Source organism: Patiria miniata, unplaced genomic scaffold (genome assembly GCF_015706575.1).
Source record: "Patiria miniata isolate m_02_andy unplaced genomic scaffold, ASM1570657v1 HiC_scaffold_9, whole genome shotgun sequence".
Taxonomy (NCBI): Eukaryota; Metazoa; Echinodermata; class Asteroidea; order Valvatida; family Asterinidae; genus Patiria; species Patiria miniata.
Window position 1 is genome coordinate 13,969,969 of NW_024037076.1, and position 14,462 is coordinate 13,984,430.

Genomic DNA, 14,462 nt, shown 5'->3' on the forward strand with positions numbered 1-14,462 from the left:
ATGCTGGCTTTGAATTTTGTGGGGTTTTTTTACGAATCCGATTACAAATGTAACTTTTTATACTCTTTTGATTTAACTTTTTTGTTTAATATGGAACCTTTATTTTATTTATTGATTTCTAATGTTTACTTATATTTATTGAGTTAATAATGTTATGTTTGAAAGTGTTTGTTTTAATGCCATACTTTCCAATTTTATTTTTCTATGAAGATCTGTTCTTAATTTGTATACTCGTTATGTTGAAGTTTGGAGTAAAAATGAAATAAATTGCTGTTAAATTTAGCAAGATGGTGTAAACGATGTCAATTAATATGTTTGAATGAAAATAAATAATTGGTTAAACTTTTAAAGCATAATATGTTTTAATGGAAACAAATAAAAATAATAAATAATTAATTACACTTTTAAAGCGCATTTCAAAATAGCATTTTAATGCGCTTTACAACGACAAAAATGTTATACTGCTGCAATACAGACATGACAGATATGAGATAATTTACCTTACAATTACAATGAAAATTTATACTAAACAGCATCACTGTAATAACAGATGAGAAGTGGACAAACTTTATGAAATGAATGATTGAAAACGATGTCGTATGATTGAAAACGATGGGTCCGAGTTGGTCATGCATGGGTCCGAGTTGGTAGTGGGTCCGAGTTGGTTGTGGGTCCGAGTTGGTAGTGGTTCCGAGTTGGTCGTGGGACCGAGTTGGTAGTGGGTCCGAGTTGGCATGGGTCCGAGTTGGTAGTGGGTCCGAGTTGGCATGGGTCCGAGTTGGCTTGGGTCCGAGTTGGTTTGGGTCCGAGTTGGATCGAAACCGGAAGCGATTTCGATACAGACATGACAGAGCAGAGTGAGAGAGCAGTCTTGTTGTGATTTGCGAAAATGTAAGGTGTGTTACACTTTGTTTACAGAAGAATGATATTTCTTTCTCAGGATAAACAATCAATAAGTAGTATCACTTTGGTTGTTAACAAATTTGAGGCATCGTATCATTTTTATGTTGGAAAGAATGTTGCAACCTGACGCTGCTTTTCTCTTGGGGGTCAGACAAGTCGACCGTTGAGACAACTCGACTCGGGACAAGTCGACCGTTGAGACAACTCGACCGTTGAGACAACTCGACCGTATGTGCGATAAATGGAAAGACAAGTCGACCGTTGAGACAAGTCGACCGTTGAGACAAGTCGACCGTTGAGACAAGTCGACCGTTGAGACAAGTCGACCGTTGAGACAAGTCGACCGTTGAGACAAGTCGACCGTTGAGACAAGACAAATACCGGGCCTGTGCACCCACTTGCCGCCCCGGTCGACGTGCCCGCGTGCCGGGCCGGGCCCGGTCCTCGCTGGCGGGGCGCACCGGCTTTCGTACGCACGTACATTGTATATGACGTACGACTCTGGGAATAAACTGATGAAAAGAGACTACAAACACGTACAAGTTTAACGCTGCTTTAGAGTTTATTTTCCTGATTAATGTCGGTCAGCATCACATATGGAATTCCTGAACCCAGCGGCCCAATAGGTAAGGACACATAGAAAATGTAGGCGTGAAATAAGCTTCTGTAACGAGGTAAAATGTAACAAAAATCTGGTCCAAATTTTGGGTGGTCTTATGTAGAGAATTCTCGTCCTGGTCGTTAGTCGTAATGCAATGAAGACTTCGTCCAACCTGGGCTAACATGATCATGACTGATGATGAAGGTCAGTCATTGCAAAAATGATACTGAGAAACATTTTCAATTTTCTTATGAAATGCAAAAAAAAAATTCTTGACTCTCCATAGACTTTGTAGTACACAACCGCTGAAATGGCGTTAGGTTGCACTTGCAACATTCTTTCCTTTATGTTTATGGGTATGAATTGAAGAGAAAAAAAACTGACATAAGGTGACAATTGTTTTTTGTAGTCATGTTGTACGTAGACCCTAGCTTGAGTAACTCCAGCTCTAATGCCTAGCGCATTAGAGCTGGAGTTACTCAAGCTACGTAGACCCAGTAACTGAGGCGCTAGAACTCCTTTGTTCGAATGTTGCCTTTGGTCCGTCGTACGACTAGTGAGTACTAGCTAGTACGACCGACCAAAGGCCAAAAGGAGTTCTAAATAGCGCCCCATTTACTGAGTCCAACATGTCCAACTTCCGCATGTCCGGCTCCTCCAAGTTGTACACAGTTTACAGCACCGCAGCAGAACTGCGTACATCAAGTATTTGTCTGCTGACACAGTAATTTTGGTTGTCCAACACATATCTGCCTAAAAAATTTTATTTTAGTTAGCTTTTACAGGAAGTGATTGTGGAAAGAATTCAGATAGCCTGCTGGTATTCCACTATTTGTTGGCCGTGTACAAAACTCAAGTCATTTTAATAATGTTTAATTTATTTTCAGCAAATTGTAATGTTTCTCAATATTAAATTGAGAAATATTACGCGTCTTCCTCCCACATCTAAAACTCTCATTTCTTCACATTGTCTGCTCTTGACTGGGCCTCATGGAGACCAGTGAATTCTACTGAATGTGCTTTTACTCGTAAATAAGAAAGAAAGAAAAGAAAATGATCTTTTAAGTTCAGCATTAATGTTTTTAAAGCAAAAACATTATTTATGTTTTCTGTTTGATTTGCAGGGAATCACTGCACAAGTTATTATGCAAGTGCAAGGATTACACATAAACTGCAGCAGATGTAAGGCAACATCAACAAAGTGACAGGCACCTCCTTGTGACACTGGTTTAGTTTTTGGCTGGATAGCTTCTGCAAAGATGGCCTAGTTCAAGCATAGATGTATTTTCATGCAGCTGTTAATTGTACAAATCATCAACATCGTCATTCTGCATGTTTGGTTTGTTCGGCAGAAGTATGTTAGTACAGCAGAATAGTATACCTGTCCTTGCACGTTTTGCAGGATTGTGTGTGATTTTCCCAGATAGGCAAGAGGGGCTTTCAACATGACGGACAAAACAGACAGAGATTGTACACCTGTGCCATCAGGTGATGGACACATCCCGGGTAAGCTTGGAGTGGATTGTGCACCCTCGCAGAGTGGAACCACATCAGATATAGAGTGGCTCCAACAATCCCCAGAAAGGTACCAATTCATGCAAGCCACAGACAGCCCCCTCTTGCTGCGGTTACAAGGAACTCAGTTAACCAACACAGTTGCTGTTGCTCCTCGTATGATTCCTCCCAGGATGATGTATCCAAGAGGCTTACTACCTGCCATAGGCCATCAAGGTGCCGTTCCCCTTGGTGTATTCCCACCAGCATCCACCCGACAAGCCCCTGCCAGTCTTTCCTGTATCAGCCGCACTGGTGTCCTCCCCGCTAGCCACTTTGCCTTGGACAGCATCTCCTCTACCCAAGAGGCTGTTCCGCAGCATGTTGGCCCGTCCTCTCATTTACTCGATCATGCTCGACTGCAGGATCCCACTGCAGTCAAGCAAGAGATGCCACTCACCGGCTCTGGACAGTACTACAGAAGCCTCTTGGATGCCAAAGTGAGAATGCACTTGTCTGAATTGTGCAAGATTCAGCAGCTTCAGTATCTGCTTGACCACCATGTCGCACAGCAGAGATCTTTGCCAGAACTGCCAGTGGTTGATATTTCATCAGAAGCCCAGCAACCTCTAGATCTGAATTGTTCCACAGTAAGCAACTCAAATAACATTTTGGTGACTTTAAAAGAACAAACTCCAGAGAGCCAGGATAGAATTTTGCATACAGAAACTAACCTGGAGCTCTCTTGTGTGCCACCGGCATCTCTGGAAAGCCATCAAGATCAGGAGACCTCAGAAATTGACAGTGAAGAGGAGATCACTTCCTCTGTACTTGATATGTGTCCGAAGAAAAAGCGCAACACATGTACCACAGAGTTGGTTAATGTAGTGCCTGAGCTATATAAATCAGTGATTAGAACCCCTGAATTGCAGCAGAATAACCGGGTTGTCAGTTGGGAGACCACATTACCTCAGAATCCTTTACCATCCCTACCTCCAGATACATCTTTGAGACACTCTCATTCATTGAATTTGTTGCAACAGCCCATTATGAAACCTCAATCTGGTTTAGTAACGCAAGGCGGCAGACCTTTGCTGCCACTTGTCCATCCAGATCTAGGAACATCATTAGCCATCGAGAAAGGAGTAGTGCCAGAAATGTATGTTGAGGCTTCCTTTAGGAAAACGAATTCTTCTGATGAGGATGTGCCAGAGCATGTGCTATCACTGGTGGCAGAAGTGGGATGTTCGTCAAAAAGGAACCTGGACACCATAACCAAATCAACTTCAGGGAAACTGCATCAGTCTCTGAATCCACTGCCTCGTGAAAAATCAATGACGATGGGATCTTGCTCAGATATAAACCCACTGCCACCTGACCTCTCTCCAGTACCTAATAAAGACATAGTGGAAGATGTATCTGTATCGCATGCTTCCCTGAAAAACAAGCCTGCCTCTGTTGAAACTAAACCAGTTGCACAAGAAGAGCAGAGCCAGGTTCCAGAATCTAAGACCATTATCACAGAACTTGACTTCAGAAAGCAACCCCCCGTTGACAACAAATGTCCGATATGCGGGGACAGAGTCTCTGGCTACCACTATGGCATGTACTCCTGTGAGAGCTGCAAGGGCTTCTTCAAGAGGACAATACACAGCAAGCGGCACGAGAAGTTGAAGTGCACATTTGGCGGGGGATGCTTGGTAGATTTAAGGAGTCGAAAGCAATGTGCTGCTTGCCGATTTCAGAAGTGCCTGTCCCTCGGGATGAAGTTGGAAGGTAAGTTTGTCCAAGTTGTTACTTGATGCAGATATTTAAAATGATGATGTATCAAATCAAGCTGAAATATCACTGGGAAATCTTAAAATTAAGGTAGGCCTACTTTTTTCTTTTCACAATCCTTAACCCTAACAATCTCCATTCAGTCAAACTTTGTTGGAATCTGATAGAGTGAGTACTACACTAGTAGACTGATTATACTTTACATGGGGTTATTCATACAACCAAAAATCAAGAGTCCAGCACTTTTTGTGTACAGTTTACCATTTGGTGTTGGAATCTGCAGGAGTGAGGAAGGTTCCTGGTAAATCACTTTTGGGGAATTTTGGGGAAAATTGGGGAGTGCACAAGCCTAAGTGACAATTTGTTTTCATTTCCTTTCTTATCAGCTATCAGGCGAGATCGTCAACGTGGAGGCCGTAGTCTGTACGAGGGTTCATCTGAGCAGCGCCGCCTGATCAAAATCAAAGAAGAACAAGCAACACAGTCTCCTGTTCCTAAGAAACGCAAGCAAAGACAGCCCTCCAACCATGTAACGGGGAAGATCTCAAGTACATGTAGCTCTTCAACGGGCAATGGGGGTTCGAAAGCTGGGCCGTCCTCAGTCTCGCCTTGCATGTCCGAGCCAGGCCCGAGTCGGTTGGCTGTTAAAACTGAACCCAAATCGCCTGGTCTGCCACAGCTTATCCAAGAGCTAGTGGAGCAGGAGAAGGTCTTCATCCATCAGTCGGTGGGCGAGTGCTGCCTCAGCACACTTCGGGAGGAGAAGAATCTTCTGGAGACCATCTGCCACTTTGTCAATCACCAGATGCTGCCCTTGGTGAAGTGGGCCAAGGGTCTGCCGATGTACAGGCAACTCGTGGTAAGGATCTTGCATGTAACAGGATCTCCCGTATTTACTGATTGGAGCATTGCAACTGGATTGCATGAACACGCCAGTTAACCCACAAGTAATGACGTGTGTGGTTTAATTTCCAAGCACTCTGCTATTCTGCTTTAAAAGTCAGGGTCAAAGTTGGATGGAGAATCGATCCAAGTAATTATACATGATCGATTCATTGTTTGTAATGGGCTATTTTGTACTATGGCTACTACTGCTACTTTATATTGTCCTAGAACACTTTGCTGGACTCGGACACACCCATTGTCAAATTTACAGTGGTTGGGAGTTAGAAAGCAACTTGACAGTAATACACCCTTACTTGTGGACTTTTATGTAAGAATTATCTGTTGGCTCTTTTTTTTTTCTTTCTCTCAGATCGAAGACCAGATTAGACTCCTACACAAGAACGTCTTGAGCATCCTCTGTCTTAACGCCATCTTCTACTGCCTGGACCACGCTGGTCGCCTCCTGCTTCCCAAGAACCAGGTCATCGACTTGACCACCTTCAACGCTGCCAAGTTCCACCAGCTGGTGCCGAAGGTCACATCCATCGCTGATCAGCTGCACACGGCAGGCCTGGACCTGCCCGCGTTTGTCTGCCTCAAGCTCATCCTGCTGCTCAGTCCAGGTAGGCTTTACCAGGAGTGTAGTCGGGGAAACTAGACAAACCGAGGATGTCCTCGGACTGTGGGATAGCTTCCGTTTTTTGGGTTCATCTCTGGCTCCAGAATTACTTGGAAGCCTATATTTGATGTTCAAGAAGCCAAAAATGGACCCTACATTGTGTCAAAGTCCAGGAAGGCTGCGGCCAAAAACCACTTGAAGATGTAGGAGAAGACAGCGCTGGGGACAGAGCCAGAGCTGGTTGGATCCCTGTCGCCCCCTTTTCTATTGGCCACTCTGTGTTAACCCGCAGCTTTTGTCTGTAAATAACCCCAACGGCAAAGGCGTCTGAGACATTTTAAATTGGAGACTTAGTAGTTTCCAAAAGACACCCATACATCCATCCAGCTTAAATAAGCCTAGGTGTCCTTTCTCCAATTTGTATGACTTGGGTACTCTGTCAACATCTACTGATCTCCATGCATTGGTGAGAAGAAGAAAAACATGTGGAGATACTTCTTAAAAAAATTTGGAGGATGCACTGTGTCAAGGTCTTAGGCTGGACCTTGTGTTGTTTATGCTCAGCCGTGCATAAATGTAGGCCTAGATTATACTTGAATTCCTCCGCACTGCTCCAGGATGTCACTGGCTCTGCCTCAACATATTGACAGTGACTGCTGGAGGATTTTGCAGGATAAAGGCAGTGGTCACCCCTCCAAGGACCACATTCAAGAAATAACGGATGATTTTGGAGGATTGAGGCTGTATGCAATTTTTACATGGATGCAGTTGGAGGATTTTGCATGATTGGGGTTGCACCCTAGCACAAAAGTGCCTAGGGGGTAGGGTTATTAAGCAGGTAAACAGATAAGTCTTAGGCTAGTGAAGTATGCGAGCTAAAACTGTCACTTTAAAACCCAGGATGCACTGCTCAAGCTCCGCTCTTTCTCCCAAATTGGATATTATCTTTTTTGCCTCAGATGCCCCGATGGTGCAGAGCAGCGAGCAAGTCCAGGCCTACCAGGAGACCGCGCAAGAGGTGTTCTTTGACCACATCACCCACGCACAGCCAGGCAACAGCCGCGCGTTGGGCAACCTCATGCTGGGCCTGGCGGCTATCGAGCGCATCGCCCAGCAGCTCAACCAGGAGACGGTCTGGGACGTGGCCGTGGTCGAGCGCACGTTTCGTCATGAGGAGGATGTTTGCTCAGACCGGCCCTGCATTCGATACAGGGTGCTGTGAGATTACAAAAAAACAGCCTACATTTTAGTCGTTTCTGATTGTTATTGTAAGTATATGCAGTTCATAGCTCTGTTCCTTGGAAAGAGTTTGTATACATGTTTGTAAAAAGTGAAAATTATGATATAGTTGTTACTCAGGCTGAAATTTTTGATGATGAATGATTCTATTTTTGTATTCAACTTTACAAAGTGTTTCCTACGAATGAAATTTGCCATTGAAGTAATTGTGTACTTGGGGTTATTGGCACAGAAAAGGGATATATGTGTGCCATGCAAAACTGGCAGCCACTCCTCATGGGATGGTTGTACATGGTGAATGGCTCCATCACTTGCTGTGCGTCAAGCGTGATATGTTGGGGTAGTTCTAACATACATGTACTTTGATAGAGTTAAAGATATAGTCCATCATTTGTAATTTGTGCATTTTGTTTGTTTGAAGCAACAAAAGTGTTCAAAATCTAATGAAGGATACTGAACAACTAAGGCCAAGTTCGGGCAAGGACCATTAGTCGACTAGTGGTTGATTTGTGACGTACCTTACACCTGCGCACTGATAGCAACGTGCGAACGTCTCTACTCAAACGCTGGTCAAGATGTCATCGCAAAACTTCTGGATCCTGGCTCTCTGCTAGCGTTATGAATGCGCGCGGCTATTGGTTACCAGCGAAGCAACCAACCCCAGTAGGCTGGTACCAAATAGTCGACTAGCGTAGTCAACCACCGTCGACTAGACAGAGTTCGGGCAAACATTAGTTAACCATTGGTCAACTATAGTCCTTGCGCGAACTTGGCCTAACCTGATGAAGTTTCAGCTCAGCTTCAGCTGTACATTCCGAGAAAAACAGCATTCTAGGATCTCAATTTCAAACCAAAAGTTGCTGAATCATGTTTTGAATTGTTTTGAATTGCAGCTATACGCGCTGTCGCGCACTGATCCGACAAATTATAGCAACCGCGCGCGCCTGTGCGTCGTGCCAATGCTTGCGCGCGCTGCGCCGAATAACAAAACGAACTACTAATTTAAATTTTCCTAAGGTGCGTCTTGAAAGGCCTTCTTTCGTTGATTACTTCAACATGATAGCTTGCCAGAAAGATTAATTTCACAAGGAGTTTAGTCCACTTACTATCTTTCAACCGAGTATGTTTTTCAACAATAATATGCCAGTTACTTTTCGGATGGCTGCAAATGATGGACTATAGCTTTAAGTGGAAGTGAATTGCTGCCTGTAGATGTAACAATGTCGCTGGGAAATTGATAAAAAAAAATACACATAAAGGTTTGTTGCAGGTGCATATTAACATGATAATGTTGTGTACACATTGGTACATGTGTATTGTATAACTTTTGTAAAGATTTGCCTTGGAAACTGATGGCTGCGGAATTATTTAAAGCTATAGTCCATCATTTGCAGCTATCCGAAAAGTAACTGGCGTAATTATTGTTGAAAAACATACTTGGTTGAAAGATAGTAAGGGGACTAAACTCCCTGTGAAATTATTCTTTCTGGCAAGCTGTCATTTTGAAGTAATCAACGAAAGAAGGCCTTTCCAACGGTGCTTCTTAAGACGCACCGTAGGAAATTTCTGTTAGTAGTTCGTTTTGTTTACTCGGTGAAGCGCGCACAAGCGTTGACACGAAGCACACGCGCGTGCAGTTGCTATGATTCGTCGGATCGGTGCGCGACATCGCGTAACTGCATTCGGCTCAGTGAGAACGTGTCTTGGACGCTGAATTCAGGCCCAATTCAAAACATGATTCAGAAACTTTTGATATGAAATCGGATCCTAGAATGCTGTTTTTCTTGGAATATACAGCTGAAGCTGAGCTGAAACTTCATCAGGTTAGTTGTTCAGTACCCTTCTTCAGATTTTTAGTACGTTTGTTGCTTCAAACTAACAAAATGCACAAATTACAAATGATGGACTATATCTTTAAGAACTTTTTCCCTGTGGTGATTTTTTTGACTGCATTGTAATTACTACTGTTAACCCGAAAGAGATGTTATGTGTAATATATACTTTTTGTTGTCAGCATTTTTACGTCATGTGCGTTCTTGTACTGTATTTTAGGTTGAGCAGGGATTGAATTTTCAGGAATTGGGATAGGTAGGGTTAATGCTGTCATGATTTTTATGCCAGGGAAAAAATCTGCTTTTTACACAGTGATAATTTCTTCAGTATTAATGAATAATTGTTTCACCTGCTTCTCAGAATTTAAAAAAGGAAAGGTATTGTCTTTTGAGGTATGCATAAAACATTTTCGAAATCAGGATCCAAAAAATGTTCCCTAATTGTGGTACATGTACTTATATGCACAAAAGGTACATAAACATGTGCGTAAACATGTGTTATAATCATTCATCATTTAAAGGCAATACGATCCATTTGCAAACACCACAAAACAAAACTACCAAATTATTATGAAATTCCTTACTTGTCTGTAAGTGAGTAAAAGTCTCAAGCATCCTGTGAAATCATGGCACCTGGTGTGCTGTCATTTTCAAGAAACGTGGAATTTTTGTATCAATTTCCAACGATGGTCGGCGGACCATCATTGGAGAGAAAAAAAGCCTTTTTTCAAATACTGCCTCCAATTGACCAAGTTTAGTCAGTTCACATTTTGTTCCCCGGTTACACATCCGTGAACGGGTGCAAGCCAGCTAGTCTTGTTCCCTGACCTGGCAAATCCGCGACGGCGACGTCTATAAATTGCTTCATTTTGTCTGAAGTATAGGGGCAGGGAACCAGACTACAAGAGCAGCATTTTTTGGTCCTTGATTTTTTAGCATCTATGAACACAAAACTTTAAAAAAAAAAAAACAGATCAGTGGACATGTAACAATATTTGCTCTAAAATATTAACCCAACCCCAAAATCCATCTATTTTCTGAAAATTACAGCAAAAGCAAATGTTGTAAATTACCTTGGAAGATCTGTTATAGACAAAAACATGTTTCAAAAGTGTTTCTGCAGAAGTGTAAATTGACCTATTACAATAGAGTTGATGTACGCTGAAAGATTTTGACAGGGTGACCTTTCTCCATGAAATCCAAAACCTACATTTGTAAACAGCTGTTTGTGAACTCAATACACTTAAATATACATTGCACTTCACCTACGGAGTATCATGCACTCACTGCACACAATAGGATACATGTTCATCTGTAAATGCACTGCACAAGGCAAATAAATTCAGTAGTTAATGAATTTCACACTACCATACCATTGTTTTGCAAATGTCAAGGTCTCTGGCCTGATTGAAAAGTACAGGACACCCTTTTTTTGACAATGCGCGTTTTTACAGGGCTTGTTTTATTTCCCAACACCATACATGTTGGCATTCAAAGTTTGAAAAGTGCTGCTATTTGTAAACCCAGCAAAATTGACAGCAAATTTCGGGATGTTTGAAAATATGGAATATTTCTGATTTTAACCACATTGCAGACTTAACAAAATTGCCAGCTAAAAATATGATGTACCGGTTACAAGTTATTTGTTTGTTTGTTTTTGGAAGTTTATTTTGGACGCTACATACTTAGGGGGGGGGGGGGGGGGGGGGGACACACAAAACAACAGTGGATGCATCCAGAGGCTAGGGTCTTTGTACATAGCAAAGTGAGGTTGGTCTGAGCTCAGGGACTTTTTTTAGTTATAATTAAGTTTTAACCTTGACCTATGAGTCAGTTCCTGTCTCTGTGGTTTAATATATACAACCCGCTTCTACTGTGTTACTTTTTACACATATTCTGTAAACTTAATGGGGTAAATAATTGTATAATATTGGATGGCTTTGAGGTGGATACAAGAATATATTGCACAAGCTATGACAATATTGCACGAGTCGAAGACGAGTGCAATATTGTCATAGCGAGTGCAATATATTCTTGTATCCACCGAAAACAAGCCATCCAATATTATTATTATTATTTATATCAGGCTGACCTGATCTGCAAGAAGCACAATTCAAGACACTGTCTTCATTACATCTTTTTCGTTTACATCAAACGTTTTGAAGCTGCCACTGTAATTGTTAACAACAGTGCGCGTATACCTGGCCTTCTGTGCGCTGCATGCGCGCGGCGTGTTCCGTGTTTGACGGTACGCGCGCACTATGCTCTGTTGAGTGGTTGACAACTGTGACTTTCTATGCTCTTGATCAAGCGGGAACCTGCGAAAATGCCCGGATTGACTGCAATAACAATGTTATTGCAGTCAACTTTTTATGAAAGCATACAATATGCTGATTTATTTTTACCGCCGGAAGCCTGATATAAATAATAATATATAATAATTGAATCCAGTGACATTTCCCGCCATTTTTTTAATGTGCATTTTATTTTGTCATTTTGGAATGATCTCAGAGTTTGACGACGTAATACATGAACAAACCGATGCAATGTTTTTATTTTCCACTAAGAAGGCCTTAACTGTAAAATTGGCAAAGATTGTGATTGAATGTCACCTGGGTTTTATTTGTGTGTGATACAACTTTGTTTGGATACGAGCAGAGAATTCCCTTCTAACTCTTTTATTGTAGCCTGTCGGGATGGAAGTTCAGTGTGACGTGGCTGCCATACATGTATGTACTTAGGTTATCACACCTTATGTAATGCAAGAAACTACCTCATGTACATAGTACAAATTGTGTTTAAAATTGTAACTTTGTATCATTCACACCATTACAAGGACTATGGGGAAAACGGTGAATGGGGAAAACGGTGAATGGGGAAAACGGTGAATGGATAAAGTGAATATAATAACACACCTTTGAAACATGAATTAGCTTTGGAAGCAAATACTGCAGTGTGTGTGCTTCAGCAGGGACAGTGTTGTGGGGAAGTTGTAATTATCAGGGGAATTAGGACTGAGTTGTGGGGACTATTTACTGATAACTGATAAATATCCCTCATCGCGGGTGTGTGGTCCCCACAACTACAGAACAAGTGTGTGTGTGTGTGTAAAATCATTAGATCTAAACAACACATTAATATCCAACAAACGCTTGTCAGTTACATTGAACACCATGGGCGTCGCCAGGATTTTTTTCGGGGGGGGGGGAGGCAAAAGCACAGTTTCCCCAAAAAATCCTTGTACTTTCTCCAGCATATTCTCAATTCATCATTTTTTCGAGGGTGGGCGGGGACATTTATCCACCCCACCCCCATTGACACCCCTGCAGACGCCCATTTTGTTAAATGTGTATTAATTAAATTAATAGCAAATATGACTTTTTTTCCCCCTCGTTTCCTTTGAAAAGTAAATGAACTCTGGAGTCTAAGAGCAAGTTTAATCAATAACTACATATAAAGCAAAGTGGATTTTGACAACTTTCATCAAAGCACAAGCTATATATTTAATGATGTATTTATCTATGTATTTGGGTCTTGGGACCGTCCTATTGAGGTTGGTGTCATTGCTGGCAGTCATTTTGTGATGATGTTTAGCTAGCTGAAGTCATTCTCACTTGAAGTTCAATCTCTCTTTAAATTTCATACGGAGGCTTGTATCATATTGTTTGTAGTCACTTCGTGATGACATTTGGATGAAGTCATGTGGGTTAAATCATACTTCTCACAAAAGTGAATGCAAAAGCGAACACAAATGCGAATTCATGACGTCAAGGCAAATATTCGTGCTGCGAATTCGCAAAAGTTGAACATGCAGCAAAGTTCACCGCAAATGCCCGGTGACGTCAAATTCGCTTTCGAACTGGCGTATACATGTACTCACTCATTAAATAGGCCCGAGACGTAATGACGTCACGCTTTGTTTACATGTGTGCTTTCCTATGTGGTAGACGGTCCCTACTTCGTCTGGCGTCCCGACTTCGCTCCCATAAGGAAGCGCATATGTAAACAAAGCCATTAGGTCTCAGGTCTATTGCAGCACACAGGCTGAAGCTACATTAAACATTCAATCGCTGGTTATAGTTAATGTTTTTGAGTGGACTTTCTCATAGTGTTCAAGTTGATTAGTTTTTTTCATCAGGTGTTGGAATTTAAAGCTGAACTAAGTTTAATGACAGTTTACTGTATACACAGTGGTAGCAGGGTTTTAAAAAAAAAATTAATTCAAAATAATTTAAGCATGGAGAGTGTATTTTATAAATCTGATATATATTTGTGTTCTATGACTGTGGACATGTACATGTAATGCACTGTACAGTAATGATTGACAGAAGTGTATTACCTCTATGGAGTATGCTATCGTGTTTTTGCACATGTACCTTTCAGACTAATTCGGTGACGGCCATTTCCGAGGTAGAATCAAGGTTGTGCGGGTTGCGCTCAGGTAATGCGCATGCACTCTGGGCGTCTTCCACCAATATGGTTACAAAAAAGCACGCGCGTCTCGTCTTTAAGAACGAGTGCGGCATGAGTGCAAACATGGTTCCACCGCAAAAATTGCTTCAAAGTGTGTTCACCGAATTTGTCTGTAGGTACCTTCATATATCTCTTGCCTTAGGCCCAAAAAAAAAAGTCTCTGGTTTCTGGTATGCGCGCGCGTCGCCGTAGCCATGCGCGTCGGCAAAATGAAAAAGTTTTTTTTTTCAATGAAAGATGATGTCTCAAAACCGCCAAACTCACTGGTTTGCTGCTGCACAATTTTAACGTGTTTTTAGATTGGGTTATGGTTGAGAATAAGCTTTATGTGGCCTCTCTGGACTCCCATATATTTGCACTAAGTTTAGTCGGGCACCATTTGCAGTCATCAGCCGACATTTGAAGCAAAAAAAATCAGCTAAAAAAAAAAAAAAAGCCGCGTCGCCGCACCACTTTTTGGGCAAGCTCCATACCAGAAACCGGAGACTTTTTTTTTTTGGCCTTAGTTGTCCAAAATATCCTATTTGGCTACTTAACTTGTGTATAAGAGGTAATTCACTTCTGTCGTTGCTGCATGGATGAGCCACTTTTTGACCAGTACTGAATGTATGTATAATCTGAAATTGTTAAGAAATTT

The 14,462-nt window shown here is 41.9% G+C and overlaps 1 protein-coding gene across 2 annotated transcripts; it reads left to right on the forward strand.

Moving 5' to 3' along the window:
* The first annotated feature begins 839 nt into the window (after positions 1-839).
* LOC119720779 lies at positions 840-7,648 on the forward strand. 2 transcript variants are annotated; one of them, XM_038190618.1, is made up of 5 exons: positions 840-896; positions 2,629-4,774; positions 5,164-5,636; positions 6,033-6,285; positions 7,241-7,648. In XM_038190618.1, the coding sequence occupies exons 2-5, from the start codon at positions 2,950-2,952 to the stop codon at positions 7,501-7,503; spliced, it is 2,814 nt and encodes a 937-aa protein (XP_038046546.1). In that variant the 5' UTR covers positions 840-896; positions 2,629-2,949; the 3' UTR covers positions 7,504-7,648. The 2 variants fall into 2 exon arrangements, with proteins under 2 accessions (XP_038046546.1, XP_038046547.1); XM_038190619.1 differs by having other exon boundaries at positions 840-891.
* The last annotated feature ends 6,814 nt before the right edge of the window (positions 7,649-14,462 follow it).